The 24,333-nt window shown below is 34.2% G+C and overlaps 3 protein-coding genes across 4 annotated transcripts; 1 reads left to right on the top strand and 2 right to left on the bottom strand.

Annotated features, from left to right (window-relative positions):
• Positions 1-60: 60 nt before the first annotated feature.
• On the bottom strand, positions 61-4,440 carry LOC112755970 (serine/threonine-protein phosphatase PP2A catalytic subunit). Of its 2 annotated transcripts, none has more exons than XM_025804332.2 (11): positions 4,090-4,440; positions 3,188-3,244; positions 2,884-2,967; positions 2,485-2,556; positions 2,212-2,283; positions 1,914-1,954; positions 1,598-1,664; positions 1,070-1,261; positions 885-974; positions 689-796; positions 61-578 (listed from the first exon to the last, which is right to left on the bottom strand). In XM_025804332.2, exons 1-11 carry the CDS (start codon positions 4,180-4,182, stop codon positions 513-515), a joined length of 942 nt encoding a protein of 313 aa, XP_025660117.1. In that variant the 5' UTR covers positions 4,183-4,440; the 3' UTR covers positions 61-512. The 2 variants fall into 2 exon arrangements, with proteins under 2 accessions (XP_025660117.1, XP_072054502.1); XM_072198401.1 differs by having other exon boundaries at positions 3,646-4,420.
• Positions 4,441-5,606: 1,166 nt separating this feature from the next.
• On the top strand, positions 5,607-6,425 carry LOC140173783 (uncharacterized). The gene has a single exon (XM_072198370.1). It carries the CDS (start codon positions 5,607-5,609, stop codon positions 6,423-6,425), a length of 819 nt encoding a protein of 272 aa, XP_072054471.1.
• A 10,316-nt stretch (positions 6,426-16,741) lies between these two features.
• Positions 16,742-20,806, bottom strand: LOC112754229 (karrikin insensitive 2 receptor CA). Its single transcript, XM_025801800.3, has 2 exons — positions 20,364-20,806; positions 16,742-17,408 (listed from the first exon to the last, which is right to left on the bottom strand). Exons 1-2 carry the CDS (start codon positions 20,756-20,758, stop codon positions 16,958-16,960), a joined length of 846 nt encoding a protein of 281 aa, XP_025657585.1. The 5' UTR covers positions 20,759-20,806; the 3' UTR covers positions 16,742-16,957.
• Between the last annotated feature and the right edge of the window lie 3,527 nt (positions 20,807-24,333).

Below are 24,333 nucleotides of genomic sequence, written 5' to 3'. Positions count from 1 at the left end.
ACCAATGATCGATGATGATTAAATTAAAAATAATTTGTATGGGAGGGCGGGGAGAAAGAATAAGCAGCAATAACTATTATCATGCAAATTATATAGTCAGAATTAATAAAAACACAGCAAAAGCATCCATGAGATAAAATCCATTCATAGCTTCTAAAGCATGAAATGGGAGGTATAAAACATACGAAGAAATAATGACAGGGAAAAGAAAAACAAAAAATATCAACATTTTGCTGGAAAAATACATATTCTGATATAGTCATCACATCTTGGCGACTTCTCCAAACGGGGTGTGTGTCCAGCAAGTTCTTGAGCACAGATCAGTGGAATGTTTACCTGCCCTATTATACATCAAAGCAGTCTTTTTGGACAATCACAAAAAGCATGGGACGTGTATACCTCCATGGATTTAAATGCTTACAGCAATCTCATCAAGGAGAATGCACATCTATCTGAAATTAGTGCACAAGTAATAGATAACCACGATACCAGTATAGCAGTAAGCAGCTAGATTATAGGAAGTAATCGGGCGTTCTACGGGTAACATCAGGTTCTCCTCTCCTTGGAGCAGGTTCGAACTGCAAGAAACATTTCAAACTTATGCACAGACAAACCAAAGGCTAGGACTGTAGTCACAAAATTTAACCAAGCAGAGCAAGAGCAAACAAGTTGTGTGTGTGAGAGAGACCTGGATAAATGTGTGGCCCTTGCAATCATCAACCTCCAATATGGAAGCCATGTTCCCACATCGGTAACAGTAGTTGGGTGCACTGAAAATCGTAACCACCTTTTGTTCCTATTTCCACAAAACAATGCACAGCTGAAGCTTATCCAATAATTCTAGAGCAAGAAAATGAAGATCACTCAATGAGAATGAGAATTACATGAGCCCAGTTAAATCCATCCATAACCAGCTGATGAGCTCTAGCAATCAGCTTCAGACTGTTTGTGTGATTGAATTGTTCAGATATATCCTGAAAGGACAAATGTGATCAATAAAATTATATAAGACATATTGATATACCAAACATATTCAACATGGAGCAGAGAAGCTAAAAGCTATCTCTACCTGGCCAAAAGTATATCCAGCACCCCGTGGAGAAATTCCCCAGCCACATCTGTCATCTGGATCAGACCACAGAAGATCACACATGGCCCCTTCATGAGGAACCTCTTGAACACGATCAAAGCTCCTTATGTTATCAAGGGTCTCAATTGAAGGTGAAAGTCCACCATGCAGACAGAAAATTTCAGACTCCACCTGGAAGGGGACATGCATTAAATTAGAGGCAAGATGACCAAAAGGACCTACACAGCAATTTTTGAACAATGATTCCTAATTTATTTAGTATTTTTTACAACAAAGGGAAGTTATTGACAAGCAGTCAAGTAGATATATACAAAGGAATTATTTGAATCTCTTTAAACAAAAGCTAACTTTAAAAAAAAAACAAAAAAAACAAAAAAACAAAAAAAGCAAAAAGCTAATTATTGGCGATCTTGCATTGTTATACACGGATAGAATAAGTCACAAGTTACGTGTACAAACATATCATAGACTAAAGTCATAAATACAAGGCGAAAAGAAAGTACTAACCAATGCAGTCAAAGGAAAAAAATCAAAAAGGTCTGTAAAGATCTTCCAGACATTAGCACTACCATACCTGCAAAATAGATAATGAATAAACAAGAAATGTGATTGTTTCAGTGCATGAAACCAAAACAACACAGTGACATCCACGATCAGCAGATCAATTGAGCACAAGACAAACTGGATCTGAATGTAGATCCAATTGCTTGTGAACTTCAGTTGAAACAATTTACAGCAAAATATGCATACAAATCTTTGTCAAAACAGAAACTCCTACAGTTTTGCCCAATTGGATCTCTTAATGATGATGTTGTAAACTCACTTTCTTAGGCACTCATCGTAAAATCCATATACTTGTGTGATCTGCATAAAATCAAGAACAGTGATGAACAATTAGCTCAACAAGAAAAATACACCAAAGCAAGTCTTTGAATCAAATGCCAAAAATGCTTACTTGTCAAGCAATAACAACTATAATAAACAAAAGCTTCTGAGCCTAGCTAGTTTTTGTGCCACTCAAGAATATGAGTACTATACAAGTTCAAACATAAATTCCATAAATGACCTCAGCAAACATAGTCAAATTATAGTTTTGATCAAATAAGAGTGAAAATGCATACCTGACGGCTTTCATGGTTTCCTCTAAGAATGGTTATTCGTTGAGGATACCGCACTTTCAGTGCCACAAGCAGCTGCAAAGAATAACTTATTAGCTCATCTAGAGTTTAGGGTCATTTGAATATCATGTGCAAGATAAATACAAACACAACCTAATTTATGAATATCATATATGCACCTTATAAAGGTTGGTGGAGGAAGAGAGAGATGAAGGAGATTCAACAAAATAACTACCAAAAGGTGAAGATCAAATTTTTTATCTTGATTGAACTTACCGTTACAGTCTCAACTGAATAATATCCTCGGTCCACGTAATCACCCATAAACAAGTAATTAGTATCTGGACACTGTAAACATAAGGGGTGTATTTAGATTCCACATCCAGATAATAATGTGCTAAGAACATTAACAGAAACTGACAGAAAGACGTATCGTTATTATGAACATGAATATGAATATCATTTTGCAAAATTAAAATGCTAGGGATATTAGGTTTGCAGTGAAGGGAATGAGTGATTCCGCATCTTTTGCAATATACTCCAAACTACTTATGATGCACTTAATCTTTAAAATCATATTCTCTGTCAGGTCTCAATTATTTAGTTAAAATATTTATTCCCCAGCTGGAACATAAGACTGGATACAAAAAGAAAGTCATAGTCAGAAAGTGGTACCTTCCCTCCAATCCGAAATAGTTCAGCAAGATCATGAAACTGCCCATGAATATCGCCACAAATTGTCACGGGGCTTTTCACAGGCTGCGGTAGAGAGACACCAAATAAAATTAATGATTTATCTCTCTAAAATAAGAACAAAATTAGAAGTCTCACTAAACTAAAGTGATATGGTTAGTGTTGGCAAAAAGCTATATAGAAAGAAAATCAAGTATAGAAAGTAATTATATCAGACTAATGAACCCAAACAAGGGGATAATATATAACTGAAAGTCTGAAATGGTTAAAGTAACGAGAGTTGCACCTGCACATTACTTTCATCCATTAAAATCTCCTTAGCCTTCTCACATAAAACTCTAACCTACACACATAGAAGGAAAAAAATTATTTTGCAAAATAAACTGATGATAAGAGAAGTAAATGATATTTGAAAATACTCCCGAATAAAGAACATATTGCTTAAAATAAACAACACAAAGCCAATCAATATGAAAGGATACTCTTTATATGGAGAATAAATAGCATTTATCAATGAAACCCAAAGATTTTTGCCATCTCTAATCTCAATACTTTCAGAATGTTACAAGCAAAACAAGCAATATTGTCAAATACAAAAAGCAACAGATCAGAGATGGCGGCACCCCAGATAATGTATTAAACACAGCCCACAGTTAGCCAACGCCTGATCCAAGTATCCAACATGACGCAAATAGAACCAGATTTTTTATAATTCTCACCACCTGATTTTATTCACTAAATTACCTCGCTTTCTCAAGTATCTTAAGAACCAGCAATAGTTCGCAGAATCTAAAACGCAGTGTCAAAAACAGAGAACCTGCGCCTTCTTATGCGAAGCTTCCAAATTCGTAACACAGTAACATAAATCTCCGCACAAATCTCGAAGCCAATTTCGCAGCTGAAAAAATCGCTTCTCGTGAACCAAAAACTACTTTATCTCTTCCTATTTGATCTACAACAGATCACAGCAAATCAATATCATCATCTCACTCTCATTTCCCGAAATTAAGCATAGTTTCGCTCATGGATTTTCATCGACAACAAATACATTCCTAATTCACAGCGAGAAAGAGCCAAAAACTAATTAATAAACAGAAAAATCAAGGTTAATTATTGCGTATACATGCGATAACGATTTTATTCGGGAAGGAAGCAGATCCTGAGCATTGAGGCCAAATCGAATCAAACCTGTTGCTCAGAAAGTGGCTTGCACTGCATGAGCTGCGAGATCTGCTCGTCGAGATCATGAGTCGAGTCAGATGGCAACGAATTTGCGCCCATCGTGGTGGTCCTCTCTCTGCAGAATCGGAAGCGCGACGGCGAAAGGTGCTTGTGCGTCGGGGGATTAGGGGAAACCCTAACCCTAGGCGGAGGAAGATTGATTCAGCGGTGGCGATTTTCGCCGTGAAGGGTGTCAGAGTGAGGGAGTGTCGAGAAGGAACGAGAGCAACCTCCAAAATGGAGAGAGAAAAAGAGAGAGGGCGCGTGAAGTTGCAAGAAAGTGCTTTCTATAGCGGTTGAATTGCACGGTGTCCAATAATTCATTATTTATTATTATTATTATTATTATTATTTGGATTTTTTCGAATTTGATTGCGGTTATAACGAGGGAAAAACTTCATTCCTTCCAATGACGCTGGGCCACGTAATTTTTTATTGAGATAAAAACTGCTACTTTATTTGTTTAAAACTGTAAGTACAATGATTATACACACAGTTGTTTTAGTTACTTTGATTTACTAATTACTTTATGAATTCAAAAACAAAATTATTATCCCATTAAAAAATGGTGAGTTTTATAGTGTTTTTGATATAGTGTCTAAATTACCTAATTTATATTTTAAAATAAAAAATAAAATATTTAAAATAAAAATTAAATTATGTAAAATTTATTAAATATTATTTATTTATCCTTTTTAATAACTTAGGTACAATGTGTTAGACACCATAGCATTTACTTTAAGAAATATGAGAAAAGATTTGGGATGGAAAAAGGTCACCAGAAATCTGTAGTTTAGTCTGTGTTTGGTCTGATCTGTTATAAAATAGGCACAGATTCAGACTCTTATAAAAGTCTTATTATTATGACCTATTATTTAAAAAGTTATTCAAAATCTTATGTGATTAACAGACATTATAAATTAGTTTTATAACACAAGAATAAAAAATAAAATCATGATTTCTCTCATGAACGCCAATACACAAATCTCTGAACTAGAAAAGAGATCACCAGAAGAAGAGGATCTAGTGGCAACAAGTTCTAAAAAAGTCAAGATGCACGAGGATATGAAGGAAATCAATGCAGAAGTCACCATGGAAGAATCTCCAAATCATAATGCGGAAGCAAATATGCAATCACCCAGAGAGCAGGAGGTAGAGGATAGCCCAATAGAGGCAGTGACCCGCAAGGTTTCGTACCGTGACATGGTCGTTGATAATGGTTTTGACAAGCTCAATCCCAAAGAAATTGCAGATATGGTCGCTGAGGAATACGTGCTGGAAAAGGAGTCCTTTGATGCTAGTCCAGAAACAGAAGCTCCCTTCAATCCAAAGCCGAGCATAGAAGTGTCGCTAGAAGAATATGAGGACTGGTGTCGTCCATGGAAGAGATCTTTGATCGTCAAACCCTTGGGAAAGAACCTTAATCTCCAGGCTATGGAGAGGTGGTAAGCAAAAGATGGGCAAAGAAAGATGTGGTTAGAGTTATGGATTTAGAAGAAAATTTCTTCCTTGTCAGATTCTCTAACCAAGAAGATTACTCCCATGCTTTGTTTGAAGGGCCATGGATGATTGCAGATCACTACCTCTTGATCCAGAGATGGAGACTGCTATTTATACCACAAGAAGTTAATATCCAAAAGGTTGCTGTTTGGATTCGGATCCCTAATCTTCCGACAGAACTCTATAACAAATATTTTCTCTGGAAAGTTGGAAAAGCTCTGGGTACCATGCTCAAAGTTGATGAACTCACCTCTATCAATTCTAGAGGCAAGTTTGCACGGATATGTGTGAAAATTGATTTGAATAAAAAATTAATTCCATATATTTTAGCTATTGGTAAAGACTTCAAGCTTGAATACGAAGGTCTCCACCAGATTTGCTTTAAGTGTGGACAGTATGGCCATAAGGTAGAAGATTGTTATGAAATTTTTGGAGATCTAATTGAAAAAGTGGTAGCTGCTGCCATGGAGGTTGATCGGAGCAACCAAGAATGTGGTGGTGGTAACCCCAGCAGAAATGTAAAGGAGCCGTTAGAGCAGGAAGACAATCTCAGGGTAGAATCCTTAAAGGAGGGAAATCAGGAGATAGATGGGAGTAATCAAGATCCTAAAGACAAAAAAGGCAATAATCTCTTCCCCAAAGAGGAAAGTCCGTTTGGTCCTTGGATGTTAGTAAAAAGAAATCAAAGAAGATATAAGTCGAAGATGGAAGATTCTCATACGGAGAAAAAGGAAAGATTTCAGTCAAGCAGATTTCAAGCTTTAGAAGGAATTAATTCAGAAGATTACGTGGAGGAAAATTAGAGTAACTATTATGAGAAACAAGAATACTACGCCAATAGCAATAAAGAGACTAAAGAGGGAAAGGAAAATTCCAACCAGCACCCAGATTCGATACCCAAAAATCTGGGCCACCAAAAAAATCAGCAAAAATCTAAGGCTCCCCCCTCACAAGTAAAAGGAAGGTGGGTCACTGAAATCAGTAAGAAGCAACAGACCATTCAAAGTCAGCCCAAGCAATCAAACAAAATAGACCATTAGACCTTGTGAATGCTAGTTCACAGGTCACAGATCCTTCAACAAGCAATGCAAGGAGAGCTCAAAATGAGAAAAACAAAAATGACCACAGTGATTATTGGCGAAGCTTTATCAGACTAAACAAAGAGATTGCCAAAAAACATCAAGATGGAGAATACAAGAATGTAGCTTACACTAACGATAGCACCACTAACTCTCTTATTTCCTCTATCATGGGAGGGGGAGCTAAGGGTCCAGAGGAAGCTATGACAGCAACTAAACCCCCTGATCTTGGAGAGGATGATCCTTTTACAGATACGGAGGATATGGAGCTGTCAGGACGGAAAGTATATATGGAGCATTCTCCATCAAGTTCAAAGTCTATGGAGGCTTGAGTCTTCTTGTTATCAGGATGAGTTCTACCTCTTTTCTATTTTGTTTTTATGAATATCTTAATCTGGAATTATAGAGGAGCCGTTGTCAAAGGGTTCCCTTCCATTATTAAAGATATTGCTTTCAGATATAGAGCTAACTTGTGCATTCTTTTGGAAACTCATGTGTCAAGTCCAAAAGCAGAAAATATCATCAAGAAGTTGGGATTCGATTCGTGGTGCATAAGTGAGGCGAGTGGTTTTGCGGGAGGTATATGGTGCCTCTGGAAAAAGTCTTATTGGGAGATTGAACCTATGCATATTCACAATCAATTCATCCACATGAAGGTTTGCTACCAGCAAGTTAGCACCTGGTGGCTCACTGCTGTCTATGGCAGCCCACAACCAGCGAACAGAAGGACTTTATGGGAGTCCCTGGAAATATTAGCTCCTAATATATATAGACCATGGTGCTTAGGGGAGGGGACTTTAACTCCATATTATCGTTAAATGATACGGGAGGAAGTACAAATCTCTCTCAAGATAGTAACAGATTCTATTCTTGTATCCTTAATTGTGGTGTCAGCGATTTGGGTTTTACCGGGCCACCCTTTACTTGGCAGCGGGATAACACTAAACGCAAACTTGATAGATTTATTTGCAATGTAGATTTTATTAATGCTTTTTCTAATGCAGGTGTTAAACATCTTCCGAGACTCAAATCATATCATCTTCCTCTTCTTTTGGACTTTAATTAGAACAACAATTATGGAGGAACGAAGCCTTTTAGGTTCTTAGCCCCTTGGATTCTCCATGACAATTACAAGGATCTAGTAGACAGTAGTTGGGATAAAAAAGGAGACCTTATCCTCAACATAGCTTCGTTTATGCAAAAAGCAAATATTTGGAATAAAGAAGTCTTTGGTCATATCATTCAAAAGAAGAACCGTATACTTCTCCGTATGGAGGGAATTAATAAGAAGTTTTCTTTTGGCCACAACCCCTTCCTGGATAAACTTCAGAAAGAACTTTGGAAGGAATATGAAGTCATTTCCATCCAAGAAGAAAGCTATTGGCAACAAATGTCGAGGTGTAATACTATTCAATTGGGGATAAAAACACTAGATATTTCCATCAAAAAGCTAATAGTCACAGAAGAAGGAACCGAGTCACATCCCTTATGGACAGTCATGGTTCTTGGATTGAGGATCCTGTTATGCTTAAGAATATGGGAGTATGTTTTTTCAAAAATTTGCATTCTTCTGATCAGATCTGTGTTCCTTTTCCCTTGACAGGTTTCTTTCTTAAGATTGTGGATGAAGATATTAAGGAACTAGGGAAGGAGACCTCAGAGGAGGAAACCAAGAAGGTTGTGTTCAATATGGGAGGGTGGAAAGCACCAGGGAGAGATGGAATTCCAGCTAAATTCTTCCAATTCTCTTGTGACACTATTAAAGATTCTTTGGTTACTTGGGTTCGGTCTATCTTTCAGGAACCTAAGAATATCGTGAACGTTAACCAGACTCTCATCTCTATTATTCCTAAAGTTTTCGCCCTTGAGAACTTTACTCAATTTAGGCCTATTAGTCTCTGCAATGTTGTCTATAAGATTATTTCTAAGATTGTTGTAGAAAGGCTTAAACCCCATATGTCTTTTCTTATTGCAAATACTCAAGCTAGTTTTGTTCCAGGAAGAGTTAGTGCAGATAATATTTTGGTAGCTCAAGAAGTGATCCATTCTATGAGGACAAAGAATTGCGAAAAAGGCTTTATGGCGGTCAAAATTGATTTAGAGAAGGCATACGATAGGCTTAATTGGGATTTCATCTTACATACCCTCAAGGAGATGCATTTACCAGAGAGCTTGATCAATGTCATCGAGTATTACATAACTACGGCAACTATGAATCTTATTTAGAATGGGTCTCCATCAGAAGAATTTCGTCCCTCCAGAGGCATTAGACAGGGAGATCCCCTCTCACCTTACCTTTTTGTTCTTTGCGTTGAGAGACTTTCCCACCTTATTAACTCTCGAGTTAATGATAGGAAGTGGAAACCTATTATGCTATCTAGGAATGGGCCTAAACTCTCTCATCTTTGTTTTTGTAGACGATTTGGTCTTATTTGCACAAGCTAGTAAGGATCAAGTAAATGTCATAAGGAAAACACTTAAGGTTTTCTGTGATAGTTCTGGCCAAAGGGTTAATTTTCAGAAATTCTGTGTTTTCTTCTCAAAGAATGTAAATCACACCATCAAGCAGGAGCTCAGTCAACATTTGGGCATCAACCTAACATGCAACTTAGGAAAGTACCTTAGTGTTTCCCTCATTCATGAGAAATGCAACAAGCAACATTTTCAATTCATCATCGATAAAATGAAGGCTAAGCTTTCTAGCTGGAACATGAAGACGCTTTCTTTTGCAGGAAGGAGTACTCTCATCCAGTCAGTCTTGTCATCTATCCCTAGCTACGTGATGCAAACCATGAAGATTCCGAAGGAAGTTTGCAATCAAATAGACAAGATTTGTAGCGACTTTCTTTGGGGTGAAACTGAAGCGAATAAAAAGATCCATTTAATAAGGTGGGATACTATTTGCAAGCCGAAGAGTATGGGAGGGCTTGGTATTCGAAAGGCAGAAGATACAAATGCTTTATTCCTCATGAAATTAGCCTGGGGCCTTATTCAGGATAATCAATCCCTATGAGTCAGAGTTATGAAAGGAAAATATGGGTGTGGAACTCAGTCGATTCCTAAGGTGATTTCTAAAGCTAGTAGTTCGAATGCTTGGAGAGGTATTACAAAGATTTGGAACCAATTCAGCACTAATGTCATTTGGAGAATTGGAAATGGTGAAAAGATATCATTCTGGAATGATCATTGGGTGCTAGGCATAGGCTCGCTAAACAATTTTGCTATAAGTTCCATTGACGGGGATAGGAGTGATGAGAAGGTAGCCGCTTATGCGAGAGCAGAGGGAGACTGGGATTGGTCCAAACTAAATCAAATCCTTTCGAAGGAGATTTTATAGTTAATCTAGATTATAAAATCCCCTCATTCTGATTTAGGAGAAGACAGTATCAGCTGGTTACCATAACCTAAGGGAGATTTCACTATTAAATCTGCCTATGAAGCTTATTTTTCAAATAATGAGAACACAGACAACAATTTTAGAGATGTTTGGAAGCTCAATATACCACAACGTCTTAAAACTTTTTCATGGCTAGTAATACATGAGGCTTTACTCACTAATTCCAGGAGGAAAAGGATAGGACTTACCAGCAATGAGTGTTGTCCCAGGTACCCTGGCCAAGAAGAGACCCTGCTCCATATTCTCCGGGATTGTCACTATATCCGTGAAACTTGGATGACCAGCGTTGATAGCAGTCAACAAGGCAAGTTCTTCAACCAAAACTTCCAATATTGGTTCAAGCACAATCTTTGCGTGACTGCTCGAAGAAAGGATAGGAATGCTTGTCCCACCTATTTTGTTACTACCTGCAATGTAGCTTGGAAAAACAGAAATGATTTAATTTTTAACAATTCGGGCATCCACAGCTCAGACCTTCCAAAAATAATTCAGAACCTAGGCAAACACTATTATGAGGTTCTTCAAAAAACTGACAAAAGCAGAAAATCCCTTACCTCAACCAAGATTATCGACATTGGTTGATCTCCACCAGAGGAGGGTTGGTATAAGCTTAATACCGATGGCTCGATTTTCACTAATTCGGGAACCGGTGCTTGTGGAGGACTTCTGAGGGATACAAATGGGAGACTCAAGGTAGGCTTCATGTTTAACATCGGTGCGGTAACCATTACCACAACTGAGCTCTGGGGATTTTATTTGGGATTAAAGCTCGCAATTGATTTGGGGTTAAGAAAGCTTGTTATAGAGACAGATTCCCTGTGTGCCTTCAACCTTATCCACAGCACTTCTACCTCCTAACATTCGAGTACCTCTCTGGTGAGGGAGATCAAGCACCTTCTAGCTAAGCCTGAAATTTTTCAGGTGAACCACATATTTCGAGAAGCAAATTTTGCAGCTGATGACCTTGCAAAGCATGCACATCGCCTCCCCCATGGATTGAGTTGCTTTGAATAAGCCCCTCATTTCCTATTTCTTTCGCTGGACGCTGACTGCAGAGGGATAAAGTTCTCAAGACATTTTAGTTAATTTGTTGTTTCTTTGGGCCTTTGGCCCCGTCCCTTATAAAAAATAAATAAATAAATAAATAAATGTCTTATTATATTAATAGGTCAGGTTCAAATTCATTAATTAGTTTTATTGGTCTGTTAGGCCTACTTGGACCTGTTAATACATAATTATATATATAAATAATTTTATATATTTTAAATACTTTAAAATTTAATTTTTTTATAAATATTAAATATGACATTATATATAAATATGTTTATTAAATAATAATTTTTTTAAATAATATTTTTATTTTTGTAAAAAAAAAAATTTACCAAGTCTTTTAACATGCTTTAGACTAGGCCAATCTGAATAATAGGTTAAATTTAATACTTTTAAAAAAATCTACTAATTGACTACATGATAAGCCAGTCTGTTAAGAGCAAAACTTGGCAAAAACTTGTTTCCACCCTAGAAAAGATAGATTCACTTTCCAATTACAAACTCCTCAAATAACAATACGTGAATTACAGTAATGTTTTTTTTTTTTTGGGGCATCGAATTAAAGTAATGTTTAGGAATTTTAACTATAACTAAAAGTTAGAGTCCCACACTTTTTGGTCATGGAGTTTCAAATTTTCTCGTGCTTGTTTTTTATGAATTTTTTATACTTGAGGGGTAGGCCCAATATCTTTTAGTGTCTGATTTCAAACTTCTTTGCAGAAAAGCTAAAAATAGATGTAGCCCATTAGTCTTTGGGTTATGGTAAACGGACCAAAAACATTTTGCTTTCGATTTTTCTTATCAATTTAGACTTTAGTGAGTCCACAGGGCCAAGAATTTAAGTCTATTCCGCTCATCGTGACCCAAAAATAAAGAGCCTATTGTGCGCATTGGTGTAAAGATGCTATTCCTATACAAATACAAGTATATGATAGTATCTTGACCAAAAAAAAAAAGTCTATGATAGTCTGAGTAATGAATTCTACGACAAAAAAAAAAAAAAATGAAAAATAAGCGTTGATTGTTCAATTCTCATTTGGATATGAAAAAGCTTTAACAATAGATTAAAAAAACTATAAATCTTATAGAATTTAATTCTTTTTAAGATAAGGAGACTTGTAAAATAAAAATTAAGAAATTAATCCAAATTGAACAACTTTCATATATAAGATCTTATAAAATAACCTAAAATGATTAGTTTTTTTATTGTCTTATTTTAAAGGAGACAACGAAATATACATATTGTTCCGGGTTATCTGAAACCGGATGATTGAGCTCGAATAGAAGGTCCAAACGTTGAAGGATAGTGGTCTTCGATTTGTTCACGTCTGGGAGCCGCCATCCGAGTTGTGCATATGTGTTTGAATAGGTGGGGGGTGGTACCTGCAAGACACTTCAATGTTTAAGTTAGTAAGGAGTTGAGCAGGTTTTAAATATTGGAACTTAAAGATACCTGAGTGTGCCTGGGTATTTATAGGAGATGAGTCAATAACCACCGTTGAAGTAGTTCCACTTCTGATGGTGGATAACCGTCCTTTTATCTTAGGGTTGTTGGGGTCTCTTCTAGAAGTGGGTGGGAGATTCTGGGAGGCAGTTACTCACTTAGTTAAGTGTGAGATGCCTGTTTCAATCGGTTCCGACCTCTTAGAAGAGGTCGGATACATGGACGAGACCATCCTACTGGATTGGGCCTTTTAACTGTGTTGGGCCTGACTTATACTTTGGGTCAGGGTATAAACAGTGCCCCTACTCGAGTTCGATCTCTTTATTTGAGTCGGATTCGAGTATTAGGTGAAGTCGGGGGTATATAAATCGGCTACTCCTTTTCAAGTCGTATAACCGACGTGTTTTGAGTTAAAAACTGATGTGATATCAGGTTGTCAATCGTTGCGTCCGTTGGCTTTTCACATTAACACGTGGGGGACAGTTACATTGGTAACAGCTCACTCTTTTAATGAGTGAATTTATTTTACAATTGTACCCCTGGTATCTTGTAAATACTTTCTCCCTCTTTCTCTTTCTTCTTTTTCGTCTTCCTCTTTGAACTTTTCTCTCGCGCTTTCTTCTTAGTACTTTAGTGTTACTCTCCACACCGTTGGTTCCTCAGCACTTCGGCACTTGCTAACAGTTTCTTCCTCCCAAAAAAGGTTAGTTCCTCACGGCCAATACTTTTTCTTGACTTTATAATATTTGCCTTGTTTCTGTTTAAGCGAACTTAATGATTAAGAGGAAGGTTCTGAGTAGGTTTTATTGTACTTTCATTGTTCACAGTAGAAGGCTTTGAGATCTTTCTTTTCAAAAATCGTTTCTTTTGTGGTTGTTGACAGTTCTTTTTACTTTATTTGAAGAGAACTGCTTTGTTTCGAACTTGTTTTTTATGGTTTTTTTCTTTGTACGATGTAGGTATTCCTTCTTATATTTTCAACCTTTATTTTTCAAAATGTTTTCTCGGATTTTTGAAGATTTATTGCGATGGGTAGATTCCTCTGTTCTCGTATCCAACCCTTTTGTTGATAGTGTTTTCGTAGAGAAACTTCGTAAGCATCATAGAATCTGTAGTTCTATTGAGGACGAGGCCAAATACGAAATAACTGCCCCTAACCCTGAGGACCGGGTTTGCTGTGGGAGGTTGACCGAGTCAGAATTCTACTTTATTTTCATGTATGACTGCTTGTTTACTCGTCTAGGAGTAACTTTCCCTTTTTCTGCCTTTGAAATGGAGGTGTTGTCTCACTGTAGGGTGGCTCCTTCTCAGCTCCACCCCAATTCTTGGGGGTTTCTTAAAATTTACCAGCTTGTTAGCTGTGAACTCAATTTTTTTTATCTCTTTGAGAGTCTTTTTTTTTTTATCTTTTCCATTTGACCAGACCTTTTAGTCTCAAAACAAACAACAGTGGGTCTCCTTTCGAGCTATTCAAGGTCGGAAGGTGTCTTCCATTTTTGATGAGTCGTTTCATGACTTCAAAAATTTCTTTTTCAAAGTCCGGGCCGTTGAAGGCCATCAACCATTTTTACTAAATGACAATAATAGACCCCGCTTCCAATTATACTGGGCGGAGGCAGTTCCTGTAGAGAAGTACAATTTGATAGATTTGGATGAGGTAGAGGAGGCTGTGGTTGAATTTTTTCGAGAGGTTTGGGGACGGGCCCCAAACCTTGACACTAAGAAGTTTCTTCTCGGAACTCCGAGCTATGTCCGGACCGAGCTAGGTAGCCTTTTGTTTTTTATTTTATGCGTACCTTTCGTATTCTTCCAATTTGTTCTTCCAACTTGTATGTTAATCATTTTTCGATTTTCCTTTTCAGATAAAATGAAAGGTAGTTCTAAGGCATACCAGAAAGTGCAAGAGGCCAAAAGGAACGCCCGAGCTGGAGCTGCTCAGGCACAAGAGGGTGGAACGTCGACTAGTCCTTTTGCACAGAAGTCAGATGCAGGGACGACTTTTTCTGGTCTGGCCAAGTTGGTAAGTCTTCCCACCCCTCCTCCTCCCCCTCCTCCTCCTATTGTATCTACCCCTCCAGTTCCTCCCTCCTCGGAACCTATTTCGAAGAAACGCAAGACCTCGAAAGCTGGTGTTTCTAATGTTGGGGACACTGGCTTTGATGGGGCGAAGTTCAGTAAGAAGCACATCACTTCTTATAGCTCTTTTGCTATGGATGATGCTTCTATCCGAACTCATCTCCAGGTCTTAATCCGGGGGGAAATTCAGACTGCAGGGGTATTGACCTCTCTTCTTGATGAACTGGATAAAACTCCTTTGAGTGCAACTCAGCATTCTTTGGAAACTCTCAGGGGCCAACTGCCCATGTATCGAGAGGATGAGAAGAGGCTTTAGGAGGAGAGGGACCGGTTGAAAGATGAACTCTCCAAATCCTGTGAGAGGGAGAGGCAGCTGATGGCCTCTTGCGCTATGGCTGAAGGCTTAAAGGAGAAGGTCGAGCAGAACTACGTTCGTTTGTTTTCCGACAAAATAGAGCTGAAGGAGGAACTGGAGCGGCTCAGGGAGGGGTACCAGGACTTGGAGGAATCTGTTGCCGAAGGGACTGAGGCAGTGTTCGAGGTGTTGAAGGAGCAGGTTTCAGTTCTTGCTCCCCGGCTTGGACCTGTCACCTCTTCACCCTGACAAAGTTGTCATCAATGGTGAAATTGTATTCCCTCCTCGACCTGCTCCCGACTCCGAGTTGAAGACGGCTGGGAAGCGTATCATTGAGTCTCTCCCCCGTGGGGTTAGCACATCCGAGGAGTTGCTGCCGAGTTCTTCTATTCAACCTGATGTTGTTCCAACCCCTGCTGCCGAAGAGGTTCCTCCGACACCTCCGACTTCTGCGGCCGATCCGACTTTCCCTCCTGATGGTGACTCCAATTCTCTTATTAGCCCCGTGTGATATCTCTGTTAAGACCCGATTTGTGGGACCTTTTTATGAACACTTTTTATGTATGTTTTAAATATTTTCCGCTTGTTTATGGCTCCTGACTCTTGATCCGTTAAAAAAGGGGTCTTTAACAAAATTTGCTATTTTTTTATCTCTCTCCTCAAACTTCTCTCCGCTTCGCGTTGTCGTTCTAATTCTTGTTCCATCTGCTCAAGTCGGTCCTGATGTCCTTGTAGCCGTCCCATGAGGTCGGTGCTGTGCGGCTGTCTTTCCCTTTCGGGAAGGCGAACTTCATATGAGATTCTCCTTTGATTGTCGGAGAGGCCCTCCCCATGCGGCTCCTCCATTCTTGGCTGGGGTATTACTAAAGCTTGGTCGTTGTTGACCACGTCTTGATGTTCTTGATCTGACTCAGACGCAGTGTGTCCATCTTTACGTTGGTCGTCCGCCATTGAGTGTCGATCTCCAGGTCCCCGGCAACGGCGCCAATGTTTCGGGGCTTACCTGAAATCGGATGATTGGGCTCGAATAGAAGGCCCAAACCTTGAAGGATGGTGGTCTCCGACTTATTCATGTCTGGGAGCCGCCATCCGAGTTGTACGTATGTGTTTGAATAGGTGGGGGTGCGTGGTACCTGCAAGACACTCTAATGCTTAAGTTAGCAAGGGGTTGAGCAAGTTTTAAGTATTGGAACTTAAAGATACTTGAGTGTGCCAGGATATTTATAGGAGAGCCAATAACCACCGTTGAAGTAGTTTCACTTCTGATGGTGGATAACCGTCCCTTTATCTTAGGGTTGTTGAGGATCTCTCTTCTAGAAGTGGGTAAGAGATTCTGTGAGGTAGTTACTCACTTAGTTAAGTGAGAGCTGCCTGTTTCAATCGGTTCCGACCTCTTAAAAGAGGTCGGATACGTGGATGAAGCCATCCTACTGGATTGTGCCTTTTAACTGTGTTGGGTTTGGCTTATACTTTGGGTTAGGGTATGAACACATATATAATTACCAAAAGCAAACTGTTACTTGCACCTTTTATATGGAGTTAAGCCAACAATTGTATCTTTCAATCTGACAAGTCAATAACTAATACGTTGCGAATCAAATCTCAATTTAAGAATTTATTATTGGTCAATAAATTACTGCATCAACAAGACGGAATTTAAACTCTTGACACTTAATTAAGCGAACTAGTAATTAAGTTAGCCAACGATTGTTTGTACATATTTAAATGCTATTGATCTATCAAGAATTTTCTCCGACAATAAGTTACAATAAAAATGGATCATTAGAGATACTACTATTCTCCATCTAAGGGATGTCACATATATTTCATCAACACCAACATTTAGACCACTACTCAGATTTTATCTAATAATAAATATGTGATGATACATAGATATAAATTCAGATTCTAGAGTATGAACATAAAGCAGCTATTCAAACAAAGAATTGACCCTTGAGAACTTTCAACAACAAAGGGTAAGCAGTGAGCTGAGGAAAATGACCTATAGTTTTCAGAATCTTGACCTTGTTGGAACTATTATTAGCACCATTATTACCAAGCTTTCTCTTCAAGTAAAATGCAATATGTTTTGGAACAACAGGGTCTTGTTTGGATTGGATTATGGTGCAAGGAACAAAAACATGTGGCAGAACCCATCTTAGGTCACTTAAGAACACTGTTTTGGCAACACTAAGTGCCACTTCTGGTTTCATTCTTAGAAGGCTGTCTTCAAATTCAGCAACTGCAGATGGATCGTTCTTTACACCAATAGCGGTTGGAGCAAAGCTGTGTACCCAACTTGGGAAATCTTGCTTTATTGATTTGAAGATTGTGTCCAAAACTGATCTCTCAAACCCTCCTTTGTATCCTTCTCCATTCAGGTACCTATATATAAACAATTAGTAGGTTTAGTTTGTTTTATGAGTCTGATAATAATAATAATAATATAAAAGGTGGAAACTCAGATGCAATCGACTTCACGTAAAGTTGATTACTGAGAGTGGTTAGATGATTTGACTGATTTGACTAAATTTTCATCTAACGACTCTCAACTATCAACTTCACATGAAGTCGACTGCACTTGAGTTTTCACCAATATAAAATCATAGTTAAGAATATGCAACATAAGATAAATAGTGGATCTTCTTAATTGATAAAATTTTATTTAAACATATTATTTGTAGTAGTTTTAAGTATTTATGTATTGTGTCTATTAAAATATGGTTATTGTTAGAAGTTAAATATTGGTTTGGATTGATTTGTTTGAGTGAAAAAAAGTATATTTTCTAAAAAAAATAAAATACTTTTACTAAGTTTTAAACATGTTTAGGTATATATTTTTAAAAAAATACATTTTTTAATAAAATAAATTATTTTCTTTTCTTAAAAAATAATAATACCTTGTTTTAAAAAAATAAAAACAAAAGAAATTTTTAATATTTAAATTTAAAAAAAAAAAAATCTATTCAAATTTAAAATAGATTTTATTTATTAATTTTTTTTAAAAAAGATAAAAAAATTAATTTTTTTAAAAGCAAATCCAAACTTAATTACCCTAATACTTTTAGTATAAAAATGAAAAAAAAGTTAGTTTATATTAGCTCGCATTCAAATGTAAGATAAAATAAAAAATTATTTATGTAAAGTTTTTCTTAAAATATTATATTTTTATTTTTGTTGTCAAAACTTTGTTATATAATAATAATAAAAAATAAGATGCATATAGATATTTAAAAGTGTCTACCGCAAAAATATATTCAAATAACTTTATTGTTTTGGTAATCATTCTTGATGTTTCTCTAATTAAATGAAGAATAAATTTACTACTTTGTAAAGTTCCAAATATATTAACTCTATCGCCAATGAATAATAGCTCAAATGGCATAGTCTTTTCATACTCAATTAAGAGATTGCGGGTTCGAATCTCATATCTTTAGTAAAAAATATATATATGTATCTATCTACTAACTACTACCTAATAACTAAAGTTTAGGATACTATTTCATTAGTTTTAATTTATTTGGTAAAATTATATTAACTTCTAGAAAGATTTTCACATATGTCAGTGCATGTACTTTATTGATATATTAGTATGCTAATAATTAACTAACGTTTAAATAATGAATTAAATATATAAAAAGCGGTGATGTAGATAGAAATTTTTCATGTGAGGATGCTAACATGTAGAATATGGTGAGGATTGCTTTATAGAGGAAAAAAAAGTCTAAAATATTAATTGTTTAGGTTGTGTGAATTGGGCCAAAGTAATGAGGTTCTTCTTTAATATTGGAGTATAATTTTTTTTTTGTGGCCTAGAAAATTAGTTAAGATTGTCTTATATCACCCAAAAATATAAAAAGAGTTGAGAATAATACAAAAAAAAGGGTTAAGTTTATCATATTGATTTAGGTTTATTCAATTAATTTATTCTAATGAGTTGTCGTTTTTAATTGAGATAACTGTTATAATAAGTTTTTGAAAGATAGTATTTTTGGAGGATTAAATATAGGTTACTGAAGAGATAATTAGAAAAGGATAAAAAAAATTTAAAAAAAATATATTTAGTGTTTATAACGAGAAAGTGATATGATTATTTTAATTTTATTTATTAGAATTTTTTTAATTCAACTTTTAAAACCTAATAATTAAGTTGATAATTTTTTATTAGATGTATATGCAATCTAAATATCAATTATCAAACTTAAATAGAATTTGTGTTCATTTTTTTAAAATTATTTAAAATTAGAAATAATATGTTTATCTATTAATATTTCTATTTTTGAAGTTAACTTTTATTTTGACAATCGTATATAATTAAAAGAACTCTTTACTTTGATTTTGTAATTGTATAAAAAATAAATTTTATTTTAATAATTATTTATTAATATATATAAAAAGATAAAGATTATGCATCTTTAAAAAAAAGAGATTGGTAAAATGAAAAAAGGTGTTCATTCTAATCAAATTTAAATTAAGATAGCAAATTCACATGTTATGAAAATTATAAATATTATAATGACTGAGATATTATTCTTTCACATTAAAAAAATTTATTTCTTAAACTGAAGAAACTTGATTATATTAACAATAAAAGATTGTTTTATATTTTTTAAATATAAAATAAAAATAAAAAACTTCAAATAATATTTTATCATTTTAGATTATGTTCTTTAAAATTAATGTATTAGTCAAATGATTTAAAGGTTTAATTACTTTGTTGGTCCTTATAGTTTCGCAAAATTTTCAATTAGTTCCTTATACTTTTTTTCCTTTTAATTGAGTTCTTGCACCAAATTTTTTTTAATTAGGTCCCTACACTTTTTTTTCCTTTTATTTAGGTCCCTATACCAATTCTTTTTTTTAGTTGGATCCCTATAAAATTAAGCCAATTACTATTAAGAAGAATTTAATTGAAAAAAAAATTTAGTGCAGGGACTCAATTAAAAAGAAAAAAAGTATAGGGACCTAATTGAAAATTTTACGAAATTATAGGGATGAAGAGAGTAATTAAACCTAATTTAAAATTTGATTATATTTTATAATAGTAAAAATTTCTATTATAATATACATATAGTATTTCTCTATGGTTAAAAATTTTTGAATCCCTCACTGTGTGGTGTATAAGCCAATATCATAAATAATTGGAAAAAAACATGGTTAACTGGAGATATTAAGAGGAAAAAATGATGTTGGTCCAAAAATAAGAAATAATAGATATATGCATGGAGAATTGGGGATGGACCAAATTAAATAAGAAATAATAGATATATGCATGTTTATGCAATAAATATTGAACAAATTAATCAAGAGAAATAAACCTAACATATATATATATATCACCTTGGAGAACCACTGAGTAAGATTAGATGCTTAAAGAGTTGTGGTCTCTTTGTTGCAGCCAAGCATCCAATCATGGCAGACATGGAGTGACCCAAATATATAGTGTCATTCAAATTGAGCTCATCAAGAAGGCACACCAAGTCAGCAGCATATCCATCATAACTTGAACCATACTTCTTTTCATTATAAACTTGAGGCCTCACATTTGGTGAGAAAGCCAAGTCAAAAACCAACACTTTGAAGTAGCATGCAAGGTAAGGAATGAGGAAATGCCACACTCTTTGATCTGTTCCATATCCATGAGCAAGAACCAATGTTTGTGATCCATTTCCATACATGTTAGCATTCAGGGCATTCACTATGCCACCTCCTCCAAAATCACAACTTGTTCTCATTTTTGGTTACCCAATTAGCTAATTAATTAGTGTAGTAACTAGCTTGCCCTAATTTCAAGAGAGCTTCAAGGTATATATATACCATATAGTACAACCTTCTATATATATTCCAAGAAAACTAGAAGAAAAAAATGAAGCAAGAAATTTATTACCGAGTAAAGTATCGTTTTTGTCCCTAATGTTTGGGGTAAGTTCTAAAGTTGTCCCTAACGTTTCAATCGTCCTATTTAACTCCCTAATGTTTCAAAATTGACTCAATGTTGTCCTGCCGTTAGGGATTCGTTAGTAGAATTGACGGCGGAACAAAATTGAGACGATTTTGAAATGTTAGGGACTTAAATAAGACGAAAACGTTAGGAACAAAAATGATACATAATTTTAAAGAATTTTGATACATTAGAGACAAAATGTATAATTTATATTTTATTGTATATATATATTTTTTTCTGCAAGTTTATATACTAGTCATTCTACAAATATTTCATGATAACTAAAATCTTTAAGAGTAAAATTATAAAAAAAAAAAAATTAATTTATTTAAAATAAAAGTAATATGATTAAGTGTAATTTACTTAGATGTCATTAAAAAATAATTGAATACTATGTATAGTAAAAAATTGATATTATTGAAGGATAAAATTAAAATTTATTTCTATGTATCATTTTTGTCTCCAACATTTTAACCCTATTTAAGTCCCTAACGTTTTAAAATCGTCTCAATTTTGTTCCATTGTCAATTCTGTTAATGGATCCTAACGGCAGGATAATATTGAGTCAGTTTTAAAACGTTAGAAACTTAAATAAAATGATTGAAACGTTAGGGATAACTTTGAGACTTACCCCAAACGTTAAGGACAAAAACGATACTTTATTCTTTATTATTAGAAATGTGTATGAAAGCAGATAGTGAAAGGTACTTAACCATATTATATATGTATGTGCACCACTTGCACTCATGTCAACATGACATATATATATAGTTCTAACTAAACTTTTTAATCTTTAACTTATAATTTATAAACAATTTTAACCTAATATATAATTGTATACATGATTTTGTTGATTTTGTCATCTTCAAACAACCTTTTACATAGTCTATGCAAGCTGCTATAATAGAATGGACTTGTGCTTACACATACAACAACCGAAGGTATTAAATATATATATATTCACATGGCCTGCAAAAAATAATTTTACTAATGATAATAATTAGTTATTTTTTAACGTTTAAATTTAACAGAATTGTTCGTATGAACATTATTCTTTTCTATTTTTTATGGACTAACAATAAGCGTATATATAATGTAATATATTACTGTAGAGTAAGAGAATTTATTTTCTATTAAAAATCAATATTATATTTTTTTCGAGATGATGTAACTCATTAGATTTGTTCATGTGTCTATTTAAATACTTATCATTTTATTTGTTATTACTATAAGATAAAATATGAGTTTGAATAAATTATCATATCACTCCGGGATTATTTGAGTACAGTGAGTGTGTGTTAATTAAGCCAAGTAGCTGCTTCAATATTTAAACTTGTTTCATTCAGAATAAAACAAAAAGCTGATGAAGTTAATTATTTATTATTTTGTGGAAATATATATATATATATATATATATATATATATATATATACCGACAAATAACTCCCTCTAAGTGCCTGCAGAAATGGGTCACCACGAGCATGTGGCTTACTTCACATTCACATATATAATTAAGGTGGATACTACAATAAAGATACTTTGGTTAAAAGTGTGGTTTATTTATCTAGTCACACTTTAAATAAAAATAACACTTTTATAAATATTAAAATTTAACCATATAATCCATCATCCAAGGGTAAAAAAAAAATATATTCACATGAAGACAATTATAAAATTTTCATTGTAGTATCCTCCAATTAATTAATAGTGCAATGCTAAGTGACTAAAATTTATTATTTTTGTTAATACTTAGTAAATAAAAATATTTGTATACTTCAATTTTAAACTATAAATTTTAATATTATAAAAATAAAGTATTAATTTAAAGTATTACCTAATATTTAATAAAAAATATTAGCTTTTTAACATTTTTTAATCAATAGAATCACTATTTTTTTATTCCAACAAGATAAATTAATAATTAATCATAGTGTTTACCATTGGTAAACTAGTAAATACTATATAGCAGTCGGTAATTAATTTGGATTAATCTAATAGTTACTTCACTAGTCTACTAAAATAAGTGTTAAAATTTTGAATCCTGCCTTATATATGCAGCAGCTCAATATTTGCTTAATCGGATTAGTAAGCTAACTATTAAATTAATTCAAATTGGTTAGTTTGATATTTTAATTTCATAACAATTACACTGCATTTCGAATATGATCTCATAATCACACAAGGTAAGATGTCTGATATTCTTTTTTCCTGAGGTCAATTCAGGAGATGGAGCCCCAATAAAAGTAGCATTATTGCAATCAACAAACTTGCCGGCCCGCGAATTTAATATTGATAGATATTGTGAGCTTTTTATATTTATTGCTATCAGTTGGCAAGAACATCCTAATTCAATGCTCGTTGTTTTCTGGGGAAAAAAAAAAGGTTACCTTTCCTCAAATCAGAGAAATTAAAGGAATAATTCGATGAACAACAATAAAAATCAACCAATAATTAATCAATACACAATTTGCACATTAAAAGAATTATATATTTAAGCTAATATTAGTTATAACTTAAATGGGTTAGTTTTTCCATACTCATTTAAGAAATTGCGAGTACGAATCTTTTTATCTTTGGTAAAAAAAAAAAGAATTATATATTTAAATTTTAAAATTATTCAAAATTTATGTTGGTTGATCATTATTTTATATTTAGAGTCAATTTGGATAAACAACTTAAATAAGCTCTTTTAGAAAAAAAAAAAAAACCTCTTAAAACATAAGAACTTAAATTAAAAATAACTTATAAATAAATTATTTTTTATTTGACTTTTTAGTCATAAAAATGCTTATTTTAAAAAGAAACTGATAAAAAATCTTTTATTATAGGAGAAGACATTTTTTTCAACTTTTTCATAAACACTTTAAATAACCTTTTAGAAGGTCACAAATTAATTTTAAAAATTATACTAAACATTAATACTATAACTTTTCATAAATTAAAGAAATTATTTATGAACCTATCTAAAAATGACCCTTATTATTTTTCTAAATTTATTATAGTTTAATTTCGACACAACTAGATTTACTAATAACTACCAATAAGAGCAGACTTAATAAGGTTACTTAGAGTGAAAATATTTTTTTAAAATTATTCAATAAATGCATTGCAAATATATTAAAAATGTTGTTGAATTTTTATATCACAAATGTTAAGAAATTAATATATATTGTATCATCTTATATCTGAGTTAACGTTAGCAATTTTACTTTTTTTTTTTCCTATTAAAAATGCTGTCCCTAAGATTTTCCTTTTTATATAAATTGTTCCTTTTTTTTTTTCTTGTACCTTCTTCCATAACCTCCGTGAATGGAGAGATCAAGTGAAGTAAACGAAATCTAAGTGGAACCAGAAGCATACAAAAAA

Source organism: Arachis hypogaea, chromosome 6 (assembly GCF_003086295.3).
Source record: "Arachis hypogaea cultivar Tifrunner chromosome 6, arahy.Tifrunner.gnm2.J5K5, whole genome shotgun sequence".
Classification (NCBI taxonomy): domain Eukaryota; kingdom Viridiplantae; phylum Streptophyta; class Magnoliopsida; order Fabales; family Fabaceae; genus Arachis; species Arachis hypogaea.
This window is presented reverse-complemented; position numbering and strand designations above follow the sequence as displayed.

Excerpts from the sequence above, each read along its gene's own strand:
- LOC112755970 (XM_025804332.2), bottom strand. The coding sequence starts at position 4,182 with ATGGGCGCAAATTCGTTGCCATCTGACTCGACTCATGATCTCGACGAG. Across the intron at positions 3,245-4,089 it reads AGCCACTTTCTGAGCAACAG|GTTAGAGTTTTATGTGAGAA; the intron begins GTTTGATTCGAT and ends CTATGTGTGTAG. Across the intron at positions 797-884 it reads ATGGATTTAACTGGGCTCAT|GAACAAAAGGTGGTTACGAT; the intron begins GTAATTCTCATT and ends TTGTGGAAATAG.
- LOC140173783 (XM_072198370.1), top strand. The coding sequence starts at position 5,607 with ATGGATTTAGAAGAAAATTTCTTCCTTGTCAGATTCTCTAACCAAGAA.
- LOC112754229 (XM_025801800.3), bottom strand. The coding sequence starts at position 20,758 with ATGAGAACAAGTTGTGATTTTGGAGGAGGTGGCATAGTGAATGCCCTG. Across the intron at positions 17,409-20,363 it reads TTACTCAGTGGTTCTCCAAG|GTACCTGAATGGAGAAGGAT; the intron begins GTGATATATATA and ends GTTTATATATAG.